This window comes from Delphinapterus leucas, chromosome X, assembly GCF_059928025.1.
Source record: "Delphinapterus leucas isolate spDelLeu-1000000601 "Yukka" chromosome X, BTC_Dleu_Yukka2, whole genome shotgun sequence".
Taxonomy (NCBI): Eukaryota; Metazoa; Chordata; class Mammalia; order Artiodactyla; family Monodontidae; genus Delphinapterus; species Delphinapterus leucas.
Window position 1 is genome coordinate 41,210,892 of NC_143150.1, and position 26,214 is coordinate 41,237,105.

Genomic DNA, 26,214 nt, shown 5'->3' on the forward strand with positions numbered 1-26,214 from the left:
TAGTCCTTATTATTTTCATTTCATAATCTAACCTTTGGTTCTTTATAGGACTTGGCAAATTTGCATATGGTTTGTTGCTATTTTTATTTTTTTCCAAAAAAACCCCCCTCATTCAGGGCCAACTCTTTTGAAAGCTGTTTGGAATCTAACTTATTACAGGTTTCTTAACTCCATGTTGTAAAATCTGAATATAGATACTGTCCAAACTGTCCAAAGAGTAATGTTTGAATTCACAGTAACAAAAGTTACAAGGTTTGTGCAAAAGATATTGTACACCATTGGAGTACATAGAGCTTGCTATAGTTAATTTTATATATAAAGCTACATTTCTCATTAAAACTATTCTGTGCTACATTAAAAGTATCTGATTTAATTTTTCCCTACCAGTAAAACTGTATGCTCATTTAATCTCAGAAATTTAAAATGCAAATTGTATATTTATGATGTTTGTAATTGTTATAATAAATCATTGGAACCTTTTAAACACCATAATTGCTTTGGAGCTCTTCAAGTTTTCCAAGGGTCATGAAGTAAACCCGGCTGTGGCGATTGCGCAGGATAGAGGTAAAGAACAGCTTTAAAAAGAGAGAAAGAGACACCATCAGTAAATGTTTAATACATTGCAAACTGATATTTGATAGGTACAACTATAACTTCAATTTATCTGCACCAACCAATAAAATATTAAGCCATACTGTTTTTCAGAAAGGGATTTCCTCAGATTAAAGAATACAAATTTAAATTGGTATGGAGTCTAAATTATAATTAAAAAATAACCTTTTACCATATTCTATAATTGTACTTCATATAGTTTAAATAAAATTAGATTTTTGTAGGTGGAATTCATCTGCTAAACTTCTTGATTGGTTTGGTTAACAATTCTCCTTTGCTATTTGTTTAAAATCTATTTTTATTCAAGTTGGCTTTCCTTTTTCTTTTAATATATGGAAAATATTACCTTATTTAGATGTTCACATTGTTGCTGGTGTTTAAGTGGCCACTGAAATTTTCTACTTGGTGCAAGTTTCTGTTTCAGTGGAACAGACTGACATCAATAGACTGAGATTATGAGCTAAACCAATCGGCTTAGAGAGGAACATGTTGTGTAAATATGGTCTGTGCCATAAAGAAAATTAGGACAGTACAATAATATAAATAGCAAACAGAGGTATCCTTGTTAGGACTAAGGTTTTCAACGTCCACAATGGATATACTTAGGAGGGTGTGTGATGTAATGATGATGATGATGATAATAACACTAGCTACCCGTGATTTAACACTTTTATGTGCCAGGCAATCTGTGAGATGCTTACTATATACATATTATTGATAATTTTCAGAATTGTTCCCAAAGTAGTTATTAATATTCCCATTCCTGAGATGAAAAAGCTAAGGTTCAGAAGGACTAGTCAAACTTCTAGGTTTTTACACGTAATTAGGTGGCAAAGCTGGGACTGCATCTTAGATCTATCCGATCTCAATCACTGGTTCTTGCCATTATATCCCTTTATATTACAAAAAAGTACCTTTTCTTGATGCCCAGTGCTTTACCCTGTTTGTTCTGATATTAATTCAAATCCTTTGCAATTTCTTCCAAATGTGAATGTTTTCTGGTCTTATTAGAATTATTTCCTCACGCTATTAGTTCTCATAACATGTCGGGACTGTAATGATGTCATGCAATTCATTTTTCCATCTAAACTATCTGAATTGGTTAAAATTGATCACATTACACAAATAATTGCCAAATCTTGATTTTATTTTTCTTTCCTGTGAAATGGACATACTAATGTCCACTTGTGAAGATTAACTATGATAGCTTCTAAAGTATTTAGCACAAACTCTACCATATAATTAGGTGTTCAGCAAACATAAGTAACTTTTTCCTTCTTCTGTTATTGGATTAGGTTGAAAACTATAGAAGGCAGATTTACTCAAGCATTCTTTTTCAAAATATCATATTAATATGAACATGAAAAGAACTATGCATCAAAGACAATAATGGAATTTGTAAGAAATAAAATAAAGGCTAAGCTTTGCTTTGGACACAATTAGAAGTTTTACATTTTTGAAAATGATTTCTTTTGAAATCAAATTTCATGATTTACCAAATCAATGCTTCTAATGCAAATTGCAAAATTATTTTTATTAATTTATTATATTATTAAGAGTATGCCAATTTGGGAAATATATTTATAGCCAGAAAGAAAAGGATATAAATTTCCTTAGTTAATTTTCATCACTTGCTTTATTTTTGCTTTAACTGGGGGATGTAAACTATACCTTGTCACCTCGGGTACACAGAAATCTCAGCTTCTTAATTGACCTGCGCTTCAGTTCACTTTCCAGAACCCTTGACTGCAAAGAGCGGACTTCAATGGCTTTTTGGCCCCATCCTGTGGCTCGCTGTGAACACTCATAAGCTACAATAAAAATTTAAAAATCAGAAAAACATAATATCTTTCTGTCAGTGATAGAAAATTATAAACGCAGTCAACATTTGATTATTAAGAGGGACATTATTACAGTTCAGGTAAATACATTCTTTTTTTCCTGCTTATAAGACTGTTGTTTGGCCATTATGCTGCTCAACAGTGTTGTTCAAACCTGCCATGTACTATCACCATTGTGACCAACTATTTAACATTGTGAATAACTAGATCTCAGTTAATGTTTGTATTCATATTCTCCAATACCACAGAAAAAGCTAAGGGTTAATCTTATCCTGTTTGTAGAAAGTCAAATCTAGCTACAGTGATTCTATTTTATAATCTAGTTGAGGTACAACATCCTGTAAGGGTTTGTACTTGTGCTTAAGTGACATATATGGAAACCTGACTAACTTTTCAAAATTAAAACTGCTAAAAAATGACTCGCTCAAATAATGACTTTAGCAACTCTAATGTAATTCAATTAATTACCATGTTATACATAGAACTAAAGCTAATTTGATACTGCTAAGCATTTCTCTTGCTCAGGAAATTTTTATTAAGATTTAAACTATTGGACCCTGTTTTATATTACTCAGTGACAATAAAGACTATGACAATTGCTTTAAAGCAGAAAACCTAATTATGTAAATAGCTATATAGTCAGCTGACACTGTAAGGTATTTTCTGACATGGGGAGCAGTATTTTTTCCAACAACTGCATACAGCAAAATTTTCTAAACATAATGCACAGTGTACTTGCTGAGCTCAAATACACAGTTCACATGGCATTACATAATTTCTACCTTAATTCTAAAACACATTAATCAGCCACTTAACCTAGCTACTGAGCTAGCTTGTGTATGGGGTGGAATCCAGCGATTTAGTTCGGAACGCTTAATGATACCTGCTGTGATTGCTAAGTCTCTATATATTTGTTTGAAAATCCAAAGCAAAGATCTTATTCGTAAAAACATTCATTATATCTAAAGGAATGTAGATTGGGAAAATCTGGATCTAGGTTAGTTTTAAATAACAAAGCAGTTGTTTTTAGACAGAAAAAGAGAGTAATTGATTTTCTTATTATTAGTGTTATAATGCAATCTTTATATACTCTCAAAATACCCTTATTACACAGACCAAAATATCATGTTTTTATAGTGCTATAATTTATTTTACACATAGAGGGATGCTTTTCAATTTTAGTGACTTAAAATAGCTCTTTGTTTTAGGTCAGAAGTTGTCCTGCCTAAGGACAAGAACTGTACCAGATGACTTTTTAAGACCTCTTTGAGTCCTATGATTGTCTACATGTGGCATAAATATGGCATAAATATAGGGGTTCTGTTTCCCATTTGAACTGAATTTCCTTATTCCAATTTTTGATTAATATATTGATCACAACCACTGTAAAGGTTAGAACAAAATTCATTATTTCAGGGTTTTCTTTGTCCCAGATCTGTCAATTATATTGTAAGCGTTTACGTCTTGTCACAAAATGGTTTTAAACCCTCTGTGAGTTCTTACCTTTTGAAGAAATTGGAGGTTTTCAGCATAATCCTTAACATTATGTATGCAAAAGGAAAGGATTCTGCAGATGCAGTGCAAAGTGCCATCATCCCATAATGGAAAAAATGTCCATTAAAAAGAAGTTCTTTCAAACTGGTCTTTAAAGCCACATGTGGATCACATTTAGCCATTTTATAGAGATTTCAGAAGCTTCTGGCTTCTTTATTGATAAACTATTTTCTCTCTGTCTCTCTTGTCCTCCTTCCCTCCCTCCCTCCCTTCCTTCTCTCTCCCTCTCTCCCCCCCTCCCTCCCTCCCTCACCCTTTCCTTGTCCTTCTCCCTCTCCCTCTCCTTCTCCCTTCTCCTTTATTTGCTTCATTAACCTTATCTTACTTCCAGGAACATTTATCTTCAAGCAAATCATTCTACTCTCTCTCTAATATTTTTACTGTTCATATGCATTATTCTGTTCCCTATCTAGAATCACCTCTGTAGTCACCAAGACTCAGAGAAATACGAGTTTCAAGTTATTCAGATTGCCCAGATCAGCAGTCCTGCGATGGTCAGGAAGAAAAAAAGATGTCCTGGTCTAATGAAGATGAAAATTTTGTAAATGAAGTTTGACGAAATCTTAGTGACAACCTATATGTCACATATTCAGTTTGTATTTGATTCTTCACAGAAATATTACTTGCTGAACAGAACACTATTGACTGTATAAAATGGAAGTATTTTGCTCTTCTCTTATGACTATTTGGCAGTCTCCTAAGATAAAGGTAAACCCCAAAAATCAATGTGATGGAATGAAACACTTTCAACACCTGTGTAAAAGCTGCAAGCAAAGGTATTTAAAATAAAATTACAGATTATTGTGGAAAAGAATTACTTTCCTATTTTAATTACATGATTATTAAAAATGAACAACTAAGACAGCCATAATCAGTCTCTTTGTGATAGCCTTGTGAAGTAATTAAGCATAAGACAAACATACACATTACCTTACAAGGGAGTAAGTATGCCATATCCCAAATTAACACTATATGCCTTGAGAAAAAGTGATACTTCAGGAAATAGAAGCTTTTCTGGGAACATCTGAAAGGAGAAAAATTTTATACATACCTACTGAAGATGGTATGTCTTTCCACACTTCAAGGATCTTCTTGAAGAGTTGTTCATTTGCTTCCATGGAAAGGGCTTCGGCATTGAAAGTGAGCATCATGCCAATTCCCAAGGAATCAGGTAAAATGATGATATTCTGTGGTATAATGATTTCCAGGGGCTGGAATTATGTTTCATAAGGATTTACATGTCCAACATTTTATCACTACTACTTTCATTGAAGCAGCTTGGTTGAGCAATAAAGACCAAAAAGGGGTTCAAAATGCAGGGAGGAGAGAAATTTCTATTTCAGTACTAAACAGCATGCTATCCAACATTTGAAAAGAGCCTTCCCTATGTCATAAATCTGTCACTGTTTAATATTCTTCTTTATATTTAGGAGAAAACTTTGTAAAAAGCAGAGCTATACTTCCAACACAGAGAAATTCAATGAAATTTCACAAACTATTATGTATAATGATAGAAGAAACATTACTTGTTTGATTTCAGATTCATTTCAGCACACTAATTAATACTTTAGTAAGGAATGTGTGAACCAAGTAACATATACAAAATCACTGCTTATCAACCAATTTATTCAAATCAGAAATAGAAAATTAACTTTAAAATAGCCTGAGTTTAAATATTTACAAGGGGCAGCCTTATAATATCCTTCACTGCTTGAAATATATCCTCCTTTCACAAAAATATGGAATTTCTTATCTAATTTATATAATCTTAAAATATCTTCAATTCAGAGATGTATTAGGTGACAGAAGATGAAATACTAAGAAATATCTAAGAATTTCTAAATTTCATGATGCATAAAACAATGTGACAAAACTTGCCTAAACTACAGATATTGTCACATTAATCATATTTCCCTAAAAACCGAACAATTAATTCCTCTATCATTTTTCGAATTTAGCAAGTTAAAGGAAAAAATGTCAGAAACTATACTTGCCAAACCCAGCGTACTCAGGCCAAGTGCTTGAGGCCATGTCTCAGTCTCAGCAACAACAATTCTTAAAACTAAAATGGGGATCCAGAGGCGAAAAGCAATTTTAATGCGTTCCCTGGGCACTCTCATGAGCAGTTGAATCAGAAAAGAGATGAAGGAAGAGAGAAAAAGAAATTCAAGAAAAAAGATTGTCTCAAAAAATTTGTTTAGAATAGATCTGGGCTGTTGTAAATCCAGAAAGCCTCAAAGGTAATCCTCTTGCTTCTCAGATGATTCCTGAAGTAACGAGATATTCTGTAGCTTTACAGCTTTTGTAATCTAGCACTTTTGGAAAAGTATTATTTTTAGTACATTCTGTTTCAGAAGACACTCCCTCCTCCTTTATATTAGAGTCCTTTCTCTTTTAATGGGTCAAGACACTAGGGCATTTAGCTAAAAATTCTACTTTTTAATACACTTAAGGTATCCTAATTAGGCCAGAAAATGATTTTTTAAAAACCTCACCTTCTCTCATTCTTGTTTCCATAATAGTTAACTGATCGTTTCAAAAGAAAATAATGCTTCTTGCTTAGTAGTCAAGTGGAACACAGAATTCAATCTTCCTAAATGACTTTCCAAATAAGTATAAACTTGCACCAACACTGTGGTGTTCAATAATGCACTACCTTCAAAATAAAGGCTATCTGACATGACATAAAAAATAAGATGCAGGAAGTGATGGAAGACACTCCAAGTGAAAAGTACTATAATATTTATACTAAAATTAACCTACACTCATTTAAATGGCTTTGGCTGGGCTTGGTTCAGTATTTTCTGCCTTATGAACAGTGATTTCTATATAGTCATAGGTGACAACAGAATGATCAGCTAATTAGATTGTTAAATATGACCAAAACTTTAAAAAATTTCTCCACTAATGATCTGACAATTGCTCCATGTAATCTGTCAGAGATATATAGATAATTCTGAAAGCTGTGCAAAATATCACATTACTACAGTGGCTAGCAGTACATAAAAGTTTTCTCCTGGAATTTTGTATAAAGCTAAACTGCTAAAACTTTAGTGATTGACAAAATGGGGAATTCAAAAAGGGTGAAGCAGAGATTTGTTGGTTCAGCCCTTCCTTTTTAATATAATTTTCAATAGGACAAATATCATTTCTACCATCAAATTTGAGATATAGGAGAATTATATTATGTATGGTACGTGTGTGTGAGGGGTATTATGTTATGTTCAAGCTCTTTAGACAAATGATGTGTATAGTATTTTTACAACTATCCATATTTTAGATGCTGTGCCATATTTTCATATTTATAATTATTTGAGTTAAGAGTTGATGTGCATTAGCTTTTAAAATGCTGAATCTTTGATCAGAAATTCTAAGTATAACTTATACTGTAAGAGAATACTTTATGATAATTTGCTATATATCACAGTTAAAGTACAACAATCTGGATAAAGAAAGGACATACACATAATAATGTTGCAATACTGATGTAATTTTAAAAAATCTATTAATGCATTATGAGGTGCAGAAGACTAAAGCAAGGGTTGCAAACTCATATGGCTACAAGGGCCAGTTATTATAAATACATAATGGTGGATGGATAGAGAATGTATAGCGTATGTTCCATCTAAAAGTGGACAGGCACAAATTGATTCCAGTTGATTATGGCCAGATAGTAATGTTGGTCTGATATTGTCAGATCATTGGTTTTTCAATAGAAATCCAGATTTTAAATGTAAACGATATTCACTTAAAAACAAACAAAAATCACTGTTGCAGACAAAATCTATCTGCGGAACAGACTTAGCTGTCTGGACTAAGAAACCATCAGTGATTTTTGTTTATCCATTACTACTTTCTGGCACTTTATACTTACCTTTTACGTCTCAGTTCTAACATAGATATTGATACTCATATTTTTAAAACTTTAAGAGTTTTGACAGTTGGAAATACTCAAATTGTGTTATACAGTAATTTCTAGGGATCTTACATTATTTGGCAGGGTCACATCAGACATAACCTCAGATTCTGCATCAATGATGTGATATCCATTTGCTGAGCTGAAGAAAATCTTTAGTCTTTTTTCAGAACCAATAGCCAGGTCAACTGTCACTGGCTTATGACCAAGTGTTGGAAACACCTGTAGATATAAAACCAAATATGGCCAAAAGGCCAAAAATGACACTCTGTCTAAGGAGAAAATTCCCCTGCCCTTTTGTTTAACAGGTTTATAAAACCCAGAATTATTTTTAAAGTTACATAATATATTTAGAGACCTATGTATTATAACTTTTCTTAGGTCTGTTATTACAATAAGAATGATTATATTCAGGTTCTAAATATTGAGTTTTCCTTCGAAGGCCAAATCTCCAAAAATCATAAGAGCCTTGTATGGCCCTGTACTCTGTTTGCTGTCTTTAAATTCCTTGCCTTGAGCTTCAGCAAATGAAGGAGCTCATCTGGTCTCTTAAACCGGTTTGCTGGATCAGCTGCCTGTATTTTTGCCAGTATTCGTATATAGGCTTCATAGGACATGTAGTCTCCTTCGGAGTCTGCTGATTGATCAATGCACACTTGGTAGGGAATGAGAAAGGCCAGACATGTTAACCTACCATAGACTGGATGTACTCTAGGCTCTTATGGTTCCTAGTCCAAGGAAACAAAAAGCCAAACAGGATTCATTGCCAAGTTCAGGTCACAGTAGAGGACTGGGCATCACAGGTTTCACCACACTGTAGTCATGAGGTGGGATTCAAGAACTGGAGTGAGGACTTGGACCAGGAATTGTGTATCAGGCTACACAGACTGTTGGTACTTACCTTCTTTGCTTTCCAGCTCCATACCAGGCAGCTCTGACCAATCAGCAGACACCCAAGAACAAACCCATATCCAAATACTGACAGCTGACCCAAGGCCCAATTTAGGGAGATCAGATCAGGGATGTGATTTGTGTCAGGACAGACCCAGACTATCTATATAGTAGTCTGTGCTATTTATAAAAGAACATATTTATTGTACAAATAGACATTGAGGAGTAGTCATAGATATTAACCCATCTTTATTGTATACATGTGATGTTTTGGCCTACAAAATATACCACGTAATCAGATCCTGACCTAAGATACAATAGTATTTCACGAATATGTTGTTGGGGTCTATCATGATGTATCCCTATCAGTGCTTTGTAAAAACTTGTCCAGGGACCAACCAGTTCAAAATCTCCTGGGTTGTTTGCTAAAAATATAGATTCCCAGGCTCCACTTCAGACCTACTAATTTGGCCTGGAGTTGGGTCTGAGATCTAAACTTTTAACAAATGCTCCAGATGATTCTTATGTATATCCCAGGTTAGGAGCTACTGGACTCTATGTAATATTGCCAGCTCATTAATCAGTCCTTATTACTATAGAATAAATACAAAATAATCTTATTTATGTTGAATTCTGGAGCATTATAAAAAGATAATGAAGATAAAAATAGTCCCTAGTTTATGAGATGTGATTAAAAATCATCAGCAACTTAATTGTTTGGGACACTAAATGGTTACCTTAAGAGGCTGATCCATAGAAGTTCAATTAAACCATAATAAGGGTGGAAACAGTACTCATAATCCAAATAAGCCTAACCACCATTCCTTGTAATAGTTCTAGAGAAAAATGTGTTTAGAGATCCAGCTTGGAAGGAATATAGAGCCATCCTTTCCTCCCCACCCCCATCTACTGTAGCCCTGGTAATTAGAGCAAAGCCTTTCTCTTCCTTCATTCCTCTTCCAGGTTCATTCCTCTACCATTCCTCTACAATGGTAGAGGTTTCCCCCTTTACCATTGTCACACCTTTCCTTACCTTCCCTCTGCTCTCCACCCCCCACTAAGAGAGAACAGGGACTTTCTCAGCTTCAAGTCATTGGGGTGGCACCCAAAGCTTGTGTTTGTGGCTTTAGAAGAGAAGGTCTTCATGTTGACTACAGGAATTGGGAGTGAGGAGCTGGTGGGGAGGTCCTTTAAGGGGAGGGGTCAGGGATTTCCCTCACACTCTCCCTTGGTGTGGTGCCTGTGAATTATCTAAAAAAGGGTTAAATGATAATTATTGACATGGTATATTTAAATTACATTAATTGTAGAAGAATGGTATATATTTCTGCTACTCTATTCCAAATACTGTTCTGTTTACAATTTCTCAAAAGAAAAACCAAAGGAAAAGGAGACCACTCACTTTAATGGCAGTGCTTTCATCAAAGGACTTTGGTGCCCATGCATACAGGTGAATTGATGATTTCAAAGCAATTGCAATATATGTTGTTTCTTCATGTTGCACTACAGTGATAAAATACAAAGAAGTAACGATGCCACAGAGTTAACAAGAACACTCAAGTATTTGTGTTTGTTGTTGAAAATGTCATAATAACAATGTAAGACCATAGATCATTTATTTTAGAAAAGTTATTTGGTTACAATTTGATTCCCAATAGAAGGTGACAAAAATACTGTATAGCTTTATGGAGTGTATGCATTAGCCTTTAAGAACACTCTAAATTGTGCACTGAAAACTACAGAAAATTGCTGAAAGAAATTAAAGAAGACCTAAATAAATGGAAATACTTCCTCTGTTCATGGACGGGTAGACTTAACATTGTTAAATGAGAGATGTGATTAAAAATCATCAGCAGTCAGCAGTACTGACCTTAAGAGGTCAGTACTATCCAAAGTGATCTACAGATTCATTGCAATCTCTATTAAAGTCCCAATGCACCCCTATGCATAGATGGAAATGCTGATTAAAATTCACTTGGAATTGGAAGAGGTTCCAAATAGCCAAAACAATCTTGAAAATGAAAAACAAAGTTGGAGGACTCACGGTTCCCAATTTCTAAACTTACTACAAGCTACAGTAATCAAAACAGTGTAGTACTGACCTAAGGACAGGCATATAGATCAATGGAGTAGAATTGAGAGTCTACAAGTAAAGCCATTCATTTATGGTCAGTGGTGCCAGGACTATTCAATAAGGAAAGAATAATGTCTTCATCAAATGGTACTGCGACAACTGAATATCCAAGTACAAAAAAATGAATTGGACCTCCTACCTCAATCCATATATAAAAAATAACTTGAAATGGATCAAAGACCTAAATGTAAGAGTTGAAACTATGAAACTCTTAGAAGTAAATATAGGAAGAAACCTTCATGGCAATAGATTCTTATATTTGACACCAAAAGCATAAGCGACAAAAGAAAGAAACAGATAAATTGGGTTTCATTAAAATTAATACTTCTATGTATCAAAGGACACTATCAAGAAAGTGAAAAGACAAAGTATGGAATGGGAATAAATATCTGCAAATCATATATCTGATAAAGGTCTAATGTCCAGAATATATAAAGAATACTTACAACTCAACAACAAAAAAATAAATAAGCCAAGGAAGATATACAAATGATCAACAAACACTTGAAAAGATGCTCAACAACATTATTCATCAGGGAAGTGCAAATCAAAACTATAATGTGATGCCACGTTACACTCACTTGGATGGCTAGGATCAAAAGACTGACATTTACAGGTGTTGGTAAGAATGAAGAGAAAAATGGAGCTTTCATACTTATGGCAATGTAAAACAGTTCTGTCAGTCACTTTTAAAAATATTCTGGCAGTACTATCTAAGAGAAAAGAAAATATTCACTCCAATGTACAAAGACATGTATGAAAATGTTCATAGCAGAATTAGTCCTAATAGCCAAAAAGTGGAAAAAGTGCAAACGTATAAAACAATGGATGTATACAAAACTGGATAAACAAAAGGTGATATATATATATATATATATATATATATATATATATATATACAATGCAATACTATTCAGCAATAAAAAGGAATACTGATACATGTTGAATAGGTTACAGCATGGATGAACCTTGAAAACATTATGCTAAGTGACAGAAGCTTGTCACGAAAGACCACATAATGTATAATTCCATTTAAATAAATCGTGGAAAAAAGACAAATCCACAGCAAAGAAAGTAGATCAGTAGGTACTTAGGACTATGGGGGGAATAAGGTAAGAGGAATAAAATATGGAGTGACTGCTAATGGCCATGAGGTTTCTTTCTGGAATGATGAAAATTAGATCATGGTGATGGTTACACAACTCTATAAACATACCCTAAAGCCTTTAATTGTATACTTTAATGGGGTGTATTTTATGATATGTAAATTATTTCAATAGAGCATTTTTTTATTAAAAAGGAGAAAAAAATATAAAAAGTATATGCTTGCTCTTGGCTAGACCTTCTGGCTCTCATGAAATATTTTGTCCTACTTCTAGATTTATATTTGTGCTAAAACCCCGCTTCTTTGGCTGAGACACTGCTTCTGTATTCGTTAGCCAGACTTCATCTGAGACTAATATATACGAATTCTCTCTCTCCTCTCCCCTCCCCTCCTCTCTCCTTCTCTCTCTCTCATTCTGTGTCGCTGTCTCTCTGAGTCTAGCTTTGCTTTCTTTTTTCTTTAAACCGTTCAGAAGTAGGTCAAAGAAGCATGATTAATAAACCCCCAAGAAGCAAAGGAATTCTTTGTTAAGCAAATAGTTCCAATAATTTTTATATACGACAGTAACTGATATCGGTCCATTATTTTGTTGACCTTGGAAGGCCATGAAAATACCACGCAAGTATGGTTATGTTGTTGTCCTCCTATGTAAGGGTGCTACTGTTTCACCTGTCAGTAGGACAAATGTTATTGGTTGTTATGAGAGCTGGGATGGGTTGGAATGCGGTCAGCCAGGAAAACTGGACTAAACTAGTCCATCTGTTTACCAAAAGCATAGATTTGCAAGATGATTATCTTTGTAAACTCTCTCTTATTCAACTAAAAACTCGATAAGTTAGTAAGGGGCAGTTCTGCTATATAAACTTTTGGGTTAACATCTGGGAATATCTTTCACCTCTGGCTACCACATTTATGTAATATGATTTGGAGGAAATTAGTGATACATAAAACTAGAAGAAAGTAGTATATTTAGTTGATGCCTAAGTTGTCTGGGTGCTCATTCCTACCTTTATTGGTGTTTGTGTACATATGTACACACATATGGAAACCTATCCTTGGAAAGGCTCTTTGTATGCAGAACAAAAACGGTCAGTCAGTGTAGAAATATACTGCTGCAACTCATATTATGTGATTCCAGCTATTTCTTACCTATGCCACTAGTTCTGCCTCACAGGCAATTAGTAAAGAGGAAAGAAGAAAACAAAGGCTGAGTGTAGAGGGGATTTGCTTCAGAAACAGAAAGAATTGGATAACATTACTTCCAAGTTGTTGACAGATTAGAGCAGGACTCTAAGACCTTGGATGTGTTACTCCATTTCACAGTGGATGGTTGTGAAGAGACAGGGGAAATGAAAACACAGTAATCAGATAGGAAATATTTAGTAATTATTATACTCATGAATATCAACAGTGGGAATGAGAGCCAGCAGACAATTGATGAATTTTCGTTTTGAATCATGGTAAAGTTTCCTGGTCAGTATTAGGAGGGATTTTCTGATTTTGAAAAAAAGGAATTATTATGTGATCTTATTTTATTGCTGTTCCAAGAAAAGATAATGTCATATAAATCTCCTTGTAGGTTATTGAAGATACATCAACACCATTTATATAATTGAAGTTAGATAGAAGCAGGAAGAAATATCAGTTCATATGAACTAATTAGAGTGACTGGGAAGGGAAGAAAGGTGAGAAAGTGAACCAAACTTAACTCCAATAGCTATTTCAGTCAATCTATATTTTCTCAATAACAGCCAAGATTGTGACATAAAAGACCTGAAAGGTATCTCAGTGAAATTCACTCATTTTTGTATTTGAAGTTGCAAATTCTTTTCTTTCTCTACTTTGCCTTTCACAATAATGTTCTTTACCAAATGAAGGGAAGCAAAATTTATATAGCTATAGTAAACACGAAATGAGACTTACAGACACTGAAGTGTTCACAGCCTGTCAACTTATCAATAGCTTTGCAGGCTTCCTCTGTCTTGAGCATTTCCTCTTGTCTTCTTTTACTTTCTGGATCATCATTCAAAATCTTGTTTCTCAGCCAGGTCAAATGATACACCCGAAGTCTGTTCTTATGGCCTGATAAGAAAAGATACAATGTTTCAATTCAGTCTATTTTTTTATATATTAGAAGAACAAAAATGGTAAAAGTATTTTTGTCTTTTTAACCGAATGTTTTCATTAAAGTAAAAATGCACTTTAAAAAATCTATGCTGCATCAGAGTTTTCCCTTTAGAGTTTGGAAATGTGATAGCAAAGCCTCTCAGTCTCCCACTTACAAGAGATAGCTGAAGTATCTACCAGCTACCTATGTAGAAGCAAATGTAAAATACTTCTTTGGGACAGGTTAAGACTGCCACTGTGCAGGCAACAGAATCACCATCCATTCATTTGTACCTTAGCTTCTTATCTAAGTCATGACCTTTCTGGGATTCAGAGACCCAGAAGCTATCTCTGGTAGTGTGTATATATGAGAAGGGTGTCTTATGTATTGCTTGTTAGGCATTCTGGGCCAGTGAGATGGGTCTTTGTACTCTTTCATTCCAGTATACTTACGAAGTAAGTCCCATCAAATTTCTACAATTCCTTCAGAAAAACAAGCCATTAAAATTACACATTTCTTTTCATATATAGTGACTTTACATCCATTTTTAGGGTTTATGACTGTAAGATTTCTGGGCCCAACAATAAGATTCTCATTTATGTAATTAATCTTAAATATATTTTTATACAACATTTTTGAGCAGTGTTAGAATTCAAGCATCTATATCTATTGCCATTCTATTCTCAAATGGTAAAATAAAATTGAAATCCAAACTATTAGATATCTTTCTATACTGACATTCTCAGTACTATTTGATGCAAAAATAATCCATATTTAAGAGAAACTTAAGAATTAAAAAGAGAACATTTGGGTTAGAGAAAGCTGGATAAAACGTAAAGAAATCTGTTATCCAGATGTGCAGTCTGTAAGCCACCCAGATGTTTTCAAAAACTAAATGTTGCTTCTGTGTGCCTCAAGCAATTATAAATGAATGACCAAAAAATCATGACACTTTAGCATATCTGTAGAGGATTTCTCTAACCAAAATTTAAAGCAAAGTTAATCATATTTAGGACTATACATAATCATTAATTAATGTGCAATATCGTTATTAGGTACAGACAGGAAGTATATACACACATAAAATTACTGTGATTAGCATAATTTTATTCTACAGTCGAACCATTTAAAAAGTTTTTCCTAATCTTTCAACAGTCATTTTTTTGCCTAAAGTCAGCATTAATGTTAGTGCTTTCCTGATACCAAGTACTGTTTAGTAATCACAATAATTATTAACATCCATATACTTGGTCTCTCATATTTCAAGGTTCAGGATCTGACTGACCAAAACTAAGAAGTTCAACTACTATGTGGGAAGAATGGAGAGATCTTAGGGGATCCATTCTTGTTACTAGTCCTATCTGTAGGCCCTTATTATACAGCTGTGGCAGAGACAACAGAGTCTCATTTTTATCCAATTATTGTCCTTTTTGTTCTTTGTTGCTTCTAACACAAGAAAGGTATATAGTGGTGGTTAGTGTGGTCGTGTGTGCATGGGTGGGTGAAGCTGTGAGTTGTGAAGATGTAGGTGGCTACTCAGAAAAGACGTGAAAGGATGCAAATGGCATGGTTTTTCTTGTCACTGACCTTGGACAGGTACATTACAATCAAATATCCAGACACCAAAGGAGAGTCAGAAGTTTAAATTGTAAATAGGTAAGAAAATACAAGTAGGAAAGCCTGGTGTCCCAATTAAAATGTATATTTATAGTGCTTTCCTATGAATACTTTCACTTGAGAGAGTCTTTAGCCCAGTTTGAAACCTAATTTATCTGCATAATTACTCAGTTAATTTTAGTTCTTAAACAAACCGGAGATGGTAATCAGCAAATTGAGGGGCTCTACAACTTGAATTTGACGGAATGGTCTTCGCTTTATAAGTTTAGTAATGTCTGCCTTTCCGCTTCTGTCCATCAGATACAGATTTGATCGAGTTCCCAACAGCAAATTCACTCCTGTTCATATATGAAAAGAAAAGTGCTATATTAGCTCAGATTACATTTTTATAATTGAATTTATACTAGTATTTTTGCTACTCCGGTGTGCTGATCTATGTAAAGGTGACGTTTATCATCTTAGGCTAATGTTAACTTCATTCTGTGTAAAAATGAACTCTCTGCCAACAGAACAAATTTATTTTCATTAAAATATTGAAGATAATACCCTCTGGCAATATTCTACTGGCTGGTGTCTTGTTTGCCATCACACAAATAGAACTTTATGTATATCTCAGCACCTTTCAGTAGTGTCCCAAACTTTATAAAAATCAATCAACCTTTTTGAAAGTTACCATTAAATATAAAATATGCCTAGTATATATCAAGCCTTCAATTCAGTTGATTTCTCATTGCTAACTGTAACATGGTTTTAATGCTTTTAGAATAATTGCATGTAAATTGTTTTTAAATTGAGTGATTCTGTGTTCACACATATATTAAAAAAACTTATATTGCTAAATGCCTATAAAATTAGTTTCTACTTTCATGTATTTACACTCCTACACTCTGTTATTTGTGTGCTGGCTTTATTCATTCTAATACAAGCACTGTTTATAGACTGAATGAGAAGACTAAAATAGCAGATTGAAGTAAAGTTAGAATATACTTCAAATGGGGGTCAGTCTCAAGATGGTGGAGTAGAAAGACCCTGAACACACCTCTTTCCATGGGCATACAAAAATTACAACTATTTACAGAGCAACTGTGTATCAGAATGACCTGAAGACTAGCAGAAAAGATTTTCCACAACTAAAGACATAAAGAAGGAGCCACAACAAGATGGAAAGGAGTGGCAGAGATGTGGTTTAGTAAAGACCCACACCCCAGGGTCTATGACTCATAAACAAAAGGGATATCATAACCACAGAGGTTCTACTCAAGGAGCAAGGGGTCTGAAACCCACATTGGGTTCCCCAGCCTGGGGGTCTGGCACTGGGAAAATGAGTTCCTAGAACATCTGCCTCTGAAAATCAAGTGGGGCTTATGTTCAGGGGAGCTGGAGGGCTATAGGAAAAGGAAATTTCATTCTTACAGGGCATGCACAAAATCTCACATGCTCCAAGTGGCATGACGCAGGGCAGATGCAGTAGTGTGAAAGATGCCTGGGTCAGAACCACTTCTTGTTCTTAGAGAATCCCCCTGGAGAGGCATGAGGCAGCTGGGACCCCCCTGAGGACTGACACTGGCAGCAGCCATTTTGGGGATCTTGGTCTACCACATTGACACATATTATAATCTTTTATTTTTCAAAATATAAAATCACAAATGATAAAAATGAGTTACTAGACATTAAGTTCATCTCTGGGTAGTTGCCTGACTGGAATGATAATGAAGTAAACTTTGCTTTCTTGTTATCCGATACATTATATTAGTAGAACTTTGAGGATGGCTTATTTTTTTCCAAATTGTTTAATCCACATAACTATAATGTTTGCTACACTGCTCTATTTTTAATTTAAAATTCTGTCTCCTGTTCAATCATACATTAAGCAAAGTCTATGAAACTGAAGGTAGGAGGTTGGCATTTATTTGGGATTTTTCCCTTCCTTGCATTCATTTATTCTGTTTCATTTATGATTCAGACCCGCTTGAGGTAAAATATTGTCTCAGCATTACCAATGTGGTTATAATTCTTCTGGAACAAAGGGTTGAAAAAGTCTATCAAGTTAAGATATTACACAAGGAACTTTCTCTACAAATCCTCAAGATATTTTAAAAACAAGAACCTGAAGAAATTTCTTGTAATATCTCATTAGGTATTATATGTTGCATTCTGCCCAAATTAAAAATGCTAAGCTTGAATTTTCAAATAATCATAACCTAGTCCAATTTTATATTTTAGCCAAGTTAATTTGGGCCGTAAAGAAAAACAGAATAAAAAGGGTAGGAAGTAATTCAAACAGCAAACTGCATTGAGTAAAAATAAATCAGCAAATAAATAAATAAGCAAGTTAACTACTGTGTGTGTATATGTATGTGTATATATGTATATACTTGGAAATGGTTTTTCAATAGCAAACACATGTTTACATCTATGATTTTTCACAAGTTTGCTATATAGATAAAAATATATTCTTTAAAGTATAACAACTCAGTTTTAAGAAACAAAACTCACCCCACAAAGAACCACAGCAGATCTCAGAAGTGAATTCCTTTTCATACATGTGGATTAGTGGTTTTTTACATTCAGGAGAGACATAGAGTGGGTTAACATTGACTTCAGAGGGTTGCTTAGATGATTTCTCAGGTACTTCCACTAATCCAGCATATACTGTGAAGAGAAGATATTGAGAGAACTTACACCATATGCGCTTGAGTGTTTCCACAAATGAGACATAGCTTAGAAAAATTCCTTTTCCTTTACTGTATTTTATTTTTTTATTGGAGCTATAATTTCTATAAATCCTAAACCATCAGTTAACACAAATCAAGATGGTCAGAATACATTTCTGAATATGAATATACTTCAAGTTACTGTGATTAAATTACAAGTAAAATCCAGATGAGGGACCCAATTTCTCAATTGTAGTTCAAATTTAGGTGCCATAAAGACTAAGTGAAGAGTAGATTTAAAAATATATATACATCCATCTGAATTTATGTCAAATGAGTATCAGAATGATTTGATTCTTTTCTGATAATGAACCAGTGGTCAAACACTGTATTTAATATGTGAACAGACTGCAGCATTTGGAGATTATATTAAATACACTTACAGATGGTACTGGCAAAGTCAGCATTTGCAGCCCCTTCAGAACCTTTGGAAGGAGATGAGTGGCTGGCAGAAAAACCTGATTCTGTTGATACTTCTGATATGTCCATAGTGTCATTCTCATCACCAGGTGCTGCAGGTGCAGCACCTGAGGCAACGGCATTTGAGGCTTCACTTCTACCACCTGACTCCTAAAAGATGATTAAAAATTTATTTTGACTTTATTAGGAAATTAACAGTGAGAGAAATATGATATGCCTAGTGGTTATTTGAAAAAGAGAATACAAAATTTGTAACATCTTATAATTCTTTATCCTTATAAAATCCACATTTACCAGTAGAACTCAACAATGTTATCAAAAAAGAAACAGGGCTTCCCTGGTGGCGCAGTGGTTGAGAGTCCACCTGCCGATGCAGGGGACACGGGTTCATGCCCCAGTCCTGGAAGATCCCACATGCCGCGGAGCGGCTGGGCCCGTGAGCCATGGCCGCTGAGCCTGCGCGTCCAGAGCCTGTGCTCCGCAATGGGAGAGGCCACAATAGTGAGAGGCCCACGTACTGAAAAAAAACACCAAAACTAGCTAACCTATATTGAGACAACTGATGCCAAAGTAGAAATTCAAGGAGCATGAACTCCTTAGCTGTATAATTTATGGACCTAAAATTTGTGGAGTTTCTACTATGCATTAGATACCCTGCTAGGCATCTTATTTACATATTGTTGTGAATCCTTGCAACAACCCAAAAAGTAAGTAAGATCATCTCCATTTTACTTACAAGGAAACTAAAGCTTAGCGAAGTTATATAATTTATTCAAGGTCATAGAGATAATTAAGAGGATCAGTTTGAAGCCAAAGTCTGTTTGATTCCAAAGCTTACATTCAGCTATGCTATGGTAGATTCAATTCCACTTTGTCAAATGACAAAGCTAATGATGAAAAATCAACTAACACAAATTCAAGAGTGTGAACATGCTTCAGTGAAAATTTAGCCAGATTCCATTAACTTACAGAGAAGAAATTCAAGGATAAAAGTCACGAAATGTGACAGAATTTATGTGGGATGCCATATCCTGTGGAAAAACATACCAACAGTTTTTGGTAAGCCTGTTTGCTGATAAGCATTTCTTTGTTTCTAAACAGTGATTGAGACAGCTGTGCTGCCCTGTCAAAGACTTGTTTTTATGACCTTTCCTGCCACAAAATTGTTGCCGCATAGCAATGGGAGATCAGCTCGGTGCTTTGTGACCACCTAGAGGCATGGGATAGGGAAGGGGGGAGGGAGGGAGACGCAAGAGGGAAGAGATATGGGAACATATGTATATATATAACTGATTCACTTTGTTATAAAGCAGAAACTAACACACCATTGTAAAGCAATTATACTCCAATAAATATGTTAAATTAAAAAAAATAAAAGATTATCTCATCCTAAAAAAATTAAAATAAAAAGAAGATCCATTTACTCTGTAAACGTCAAAAACATTTCTTAAGATAACTGGAGATAACCAGGGGTGCTATGAAAACTGTGCTGGGACATCCTTTTTTAATGTCTTTAATTAAGATAAGTAGGTAGGCAGTTAGGTAGGTAGGTAGTAGGTAGGTAGGATGGATGGATGGATGGAAAGATAGCTAGATAGACAGATAGATAGATAGGTAGATAGATAGATAGACAGATAGAGAGGCAGACATAGATACTTTCCCGCTGATGTTGCTTTCCCATTGGAAACCATCTAGGGAGTTTCCTCCTTCCTTGTTTTCTTTGTTTCCTTCCTTCATTGATTTCTTCCATAATTACTGTATGCCTGCCATAGACGAAGCCCTAGGTTGGACCCTGGGATTGCGTGAGTAGGTAAAGAAAAGTAATCAAGGATGGATTAAAAATAGTTCCTGCCTTTTAAGAGTTTACAATCTATCGTGATAGAAAAGCAAGTAAACAATAAATAAATTACAAAGTCATAAGTACTAAAATAAAACGATGGGCAAAATGCTTGCAAGTGCAGATGAAGGGGTGTGTAATTCTGCCTTGGGAAGTCAAAGATGATATATGAGTTGGATCATGAAGGATGACTAGTTCACAAGCAGAGAAGAGGTAAGGGGAAGCCTTATAGACAAAAGGAAGTGCTTGAACATGGTCACTAATTCATGAAAGAGCACGGCGTCTTCTAAGCTAGTTATGATAGGACAATAGGCTGGGAAAATAAATTGGCATGATTTTTCCTTTGTCTGGAATCTCATCTCTGTTTTCAGATATCCAATACTCCCCATTTGTCAAGAATTAGTTCAAAACCCACGTGTTCCAGGAAATCTCTGTGATAATTCCTATTTATCTAGCATATGTGAAGCTACTTGAGTATTTTAAAACATATTTATAAAGTCTGTAAATATTTTGTGAATGACAAAATAATTGTCTAAACACAGTACACTACTTCTGTTTTAAATTGTATGTGTTAACACTTCCTCAAATAGTTAAAATAGAAGATAACAATTCCACTCCTAGGTATATAGCTCAAAGAATTAAAAAGAGGGACTCCAACAACTGATATTTGTATACCAATGTTCACAGCAGCCAAAGGTGAAAACGACCCAAGTGTCTATCAACATATGAATGGATAAACAAAATGTGATATATTCATACTACAGAATCTTATTCAGCCTTAAAAAGGAAAGAAATTCTGATACATGCTACAAAATGCATGAACCTTGAAAATATTATGCTAAGTGAAATAGACAGACACAAAAGGACAAATATTGTATGATTCTGCCTATATAAGGTACCTACACAGAAAGTAGAATAGAGGTTATTAGGGACTGGGGGGAGGGATAATGGGGAGTTAATTGTTTGTTTGAGATGATAAAAAATTTCCAGAAATGAATAGTAGTAATTGTTGTAAAACATTGTGAATGTACTTAATTCCACTGAATTGTACACTTAAAAAATGGTTAAAACATAAAATTTTATGTTATGTGTATTTTATCACAATAAAACCTCCCAGAAAAATGTATGTGTTAAGAGACACTATCCCAAGCATGTGATCTGAGTAATAAAGGTAAACAAATAAGATATTTTTGTCCCTGGAAGAAAATAGGAACCATCCAAATTAGAAGAAATAAAGATCTATCTACAGCTATAATTAAAAGTCTTTAAGGCTTTGGGATAGAAGTTTAAAATATATTTGTAATGGCTGGAAATATGACATATCACATGAAGAAACGCATTCACAAGGAGAAGAGTTCATTCTCCTTTTCAAATGGCATATTACCTCTGGTTTATGTTCAAATTCCTGGGATGCTGGTCTCTCCAATACTGGATCATCTATCTCTGAGCAATTTCCTTCTCCATTGAGTTCAAGGGCTTCACTCTCTTCATTGGTTCCACTGACTCCCTCATTTCCATTACTCTCTTTGCCTCTTCTTCCACTGCCTGTATTGGCTCTGTGTCCTTCATGGTCTCCAATGGCTTCACTGCCCCTAATGGCTGTACTTCCTCCGTGGCTTCTACTAGCTCTCTGGCTTCCATTGCTGCTGAAAGTTCCTTCCCCTCCATCACTTCCATCTTTACCATCTTGCTTGTAGCTTCCACCTCTGCCACAGCTTGGCCTGATAACAAGATCCAATTAATGATAGAAAACCACCCAACAAAAACATATTTGAAAGTCAACAAATGAAACAAAATTAGTATGCCTTACACATATGTACTATCTCCAGGCATGTTTTTGTTCTATGTGAACACTACTGGTATGATATAGATATGAAAAATGTCCCTATGTCTTGTCAATCTTAAATATTAAATTAACACCATAGCCACTGTCAATTCCCTGGCTGCATTTGGATGGCAGATGGAAGAGAACTTGCATCCTTTATTAGGAACATGTGTTAGGTTAGTAGCAATAATATGTTTTATTTTCTTAAACCATAGACTACTTCATGCATTAGCAACTTCACAGCCACATGAATGATCAAGCCCATATTTTTGGTTCAACCACAACATATTTAAATAATTCTTATAATATATGTAATTTATGTTAATTTAAACATGTGCCTTTATTTTCTAACATGTGTATTGTCCGCTTTGCAACAGATTTCCATTGATTGTTCTACTATTATCACCAGGAAGTTCAGTAATATAGATCTCATTAAGTTAAGATAGTCACTTAATTATTTGCTAAGAACACCAAGCTTAGCAAAATGTCTCAATGATCTTTTGCATAAGGGACAACATAAATATGTACCTATGATAATTCTAAAAGCAAATGAATTTGAGAACGGAATTCCTGGTAGTTTTTTAGTTGGCAAAAAAGAAAAAATGTTGAATGAATTGTAGTCTGTTCTGTCATGTATATCCCCAGTAACATTTGAAAATTAACAAAATAAAATATGGATTTCAATATTATAAAGCAAACAATTATCCCACTGTTAATTATTTTTCTAAAAATATACTATATTAATGAATCACCTTTGAGAGCAGTTTAAATACAAACCATAAGCACATGTAAATAAGAACACACCGGCTGCTTATAGAGCAGGAACAAGTAACTATATATATATATAGCATACTGGTGGTATGCCAAAACCACTACTTCACTAAATATTACCACTTTGAGCAGCGACTCTATAAGAAGATAAAATTGAACGAGCACTGAATTTAGTTACAGCAGTTTTCAGAATCCCAAGGATAATGCTATGTTAGTAAGTTGGAGCTTAAAACTATCAAGTGAGTATCATGTTTGCACTTCATTTTTCTCAGCAAATTTAGAGATTTTGTTCACAAACATCAGGGCTTCAACTTACAATTATTAATAGGCACACTACTTAATTTGTCAGCCCATTTCTCACACTCATTGTGTTTTACAGGGTAGAATGATTCAGTAGCATTAATTTTAACAGAAACACCCAGACAGCTCCAGTTATAAAGAACTTAATAAATAGTTGAATGCTAATAAAATATAGTATTACAAGAAATGCAAAATTAAGTGTTTTGCATTAAAATAATTTAAAATCTATTGTTGAAAATCAACCATTTACCAACATGCAAGTGCAATTCATTCACCCTCTTGGTAATAAATTTTGAAAGTAAACCAAAGATGCAAATACTTTTGAAATGATAAAATATGGATAATGCAAGTAATCCAGAAAAACCAACCTTGGCCAACTAGGAGCATCATCACGATTATTGCCTTTGTCATCAACAACCTCATCATTGTCATCATCATCTTGGTCTTCACCAGCATCATTAGCCTGATCAACCTGGTTATCCAACTCATCACAGCCATTGTCATGGTCATAAGTATCTTCATAAGCATCATTAGAATCATCATCATCACCATCAGTATCAGCACCAGCATCATAGAGTTCAACATAATCACCATCCTCTTCAGGTGGCTGAATGACAGGTGCAGGAGTTAACCAATCATTCCGGAAGATTTCAGAGAGTGCATTATAGCCTACCCATTCATTTGTCAAGTAAACGGGGGGTGATATTTTTCCTACTTTAAATCCATCTGGAACCTGTGTGCACAAGAAAGGTTAATGTAGTCTCTAGTAGCCTTTCATTTTCTTCTAGACTGGAAAGCTTCCAGGCTGATAATATTTTAAAATGTATTTTCAATTGAAATGAAGATGTTCACTCACTATATAGAGCCAACATTTTTGTGAGGATGAGCTGCCAAAACCCAAACCTAAGGCTATGATCATTAATGGCCTTTCTGGATCACACAGGGCAAAATTTACTCACTTTGTTTTATATTAGTCCTACTTATCTGCTGAGAACTAGACATTTGGTTTTGGTGCTGGAGAAGAGAACAGATGATTTAACATTCTAGAGAAGACTGTCACTCTTTTCCTTTTGCTTTATCCTTTGATATTGTGATTAGCTCTTAAAATTGATATGTTAATTTCCCAGCTCTAGTTTTATACAACATAGGTTGTATTAAAGTAATGTAAACACTTCTAAGAAGTAAATTCATATAAATTCACCTTTAAGTATGGTATGTGTCCTATAAGCAACCTCTGAGCAATCTGAAAGGGGTGTATGTGTAGTAGGGTAGAGGTAATTACAAAAGTAAAACAGAATGATCTGAAAGCACACTGCAAAAATAATTAGAAGCCCTTTTTATTTATGAAATTAGAAGGCATTTTATTTTTTGCTAAATGTTTTATCTTTATGCATTGCCTCATCATCCACGAAATGATATTAGACAAAAACTGAGCATCTAAACCTTACTCCTTAATTTGAGATTAGCTTCTACAAATAGCTTTTTATCACTCCTCTCCCGAATATGTTATGACACAAGAATGTGAAAGTAAAATATTTTATGATAGATTAAATGTTTTTATATTCTACATTACAAAACATTTTACATTAAATGTTTTTACATCGATTAAATTTAATTTCTAGATTTCATATTCTGCATACTGACATACCAATAGAAATATATATTTGAAAGATTAATTTAAAAACTGAACACTTTAGCCTTTCCCTCGAATGAAGATGAAAATATGTAAGTTAAAAGAAATTGAAATTTAAAAAGAACAGATATAAGTGCTTTAAGAGTTAAGATGGAAACCTACATGGATGTCAACCAGCAACCTCTGATCAATAGTAGAATAAGGTGGTGATGACTGGGACCTCCTCCTGGTCACAGGGCTCTCTTCCTCAGAAGAAGATTCTGTGGAATGCCAAAAAGACATTAGTAACAGTTGTGATCACAGCCATTGACTTCATTTTTATAGTGCACCAGTTCAATCCCTTGGTATTTTTCTTGTAGCCCCTTTCCATTCTGGAGATATCACTTGGTAAATTCTTATGGGGCTAAGATCCTATGTTCTGTTTTCACAGACAGTGACAGGCTCAAGGTTTGTTCTGTTAGACCTGCATGGCTTTTTTTTTCAGTATTAAGTGTACACTTGCTAGGTATTTCTCTCTATCTGTGTAACAAGGTACACAATAAGACTGGTATACAGATAGTCCCATGAAAAAAAGAGAATGTATCAAGAATAGGAAGGGCTGGGTGGTATTTCTGGCCTCCCATACTAACCAGTAGAAAAAGAGCCCAACAGTATACTAGAAGATGATGGATTAGACAAAACTTTCAAGAGGAGAGTTGGCTCTTGAATCGTAATCTCCCAATTTCTACTCAATGATATATCTTCAATATATCTCAATACAGTTGAGAAGTGAACAACTGAAAAGTGGCAAATCTTAGCCTTTTTTATAAAGCCAGGAACCCTTCTGTAGAAGCTCTCTGCAATAGAACTTTCTGCAGTAATAGAAATGTTCTGTATCTGCATTGTCCAATACAGTAGCCACTATCCACACATGGCTATTGAGCATTTGAAATATGGC

At 34.5% G+C, this 26,214-nt stretch overlaps 1 protein-coding gene across 4 annotated transcripts in view; it reads right to left on the reverse strand.

The window, feature by feature from the left end:
• Positions 1 to 373: 373 nt before the first annotated feature.
• The window catches only part of NRK (Nik related kinase), a 163,396-nt gene continuing 137,555 nt past the window's right edge, over positions 374 to 26,214 (reverse strand). Inside the window, exons 17-29 of one of the 4 annotated variants that reach the window (XM_089904240.1) lie at positions 25,440 to 25,537; positions 24,013 to 24,377; positions 22,133 to 22,469; positions 18,875 to 19,061; positions 18,274 to 18,414; positions 15,972 to 16,115; positions 13,977 to 14,135; positions 10,213 to 10,317; positions 8,436 to 8,578; positions 7,996 to 8,145; positions 5,059 to 5,218; positions 2,284 to 2,423; positions 374 to 575 (exon numbers count right to left, since the gene is read on the reverse strand). In XM_089904240.1, coding sequence (XP_089760366.1) covers positions 480 to 575; positions 2,284 to 2,423; positions 5,059 to 5,218; positions 7,996 to 8,145; positions 8,436 to 8,578; positions 10,213 to 10,317; positions 13,977 to 14,135; positions 15,972 to 16,115; positions 18,274 to 18,414; positions 18,875 to 19,061; positions 22,133 to 22,469; positions 24,013 to 24,377; positions 25,440 to 25,537 — 2,225 coding nt within the window. In that variant the 3' untranslated portion in view covers positions 374 to 479. Of the gene's footprint in view, positions 576 to 2,283; positions 2,424 to 5,058; positions 5,219 to 7,995; positions 8,146 to 8,435; positions 8,579 to 10,212; positions 10,318 to 13,976; positions 14,136 to 15,971; positions 16,116 to 18,273; positions 18,430 to 18,874; positions 19,062 to 22,132; positions 22,470 to 24,012; positions 24,378 to 25,439; positions 25,538 to 26,214 lie in introns of all 4 variants that reach the window. The other 3 variants (XM_089904241.1, XM_022563879.3, XM_089904242.1) reach the window with 3 other exon arrangements.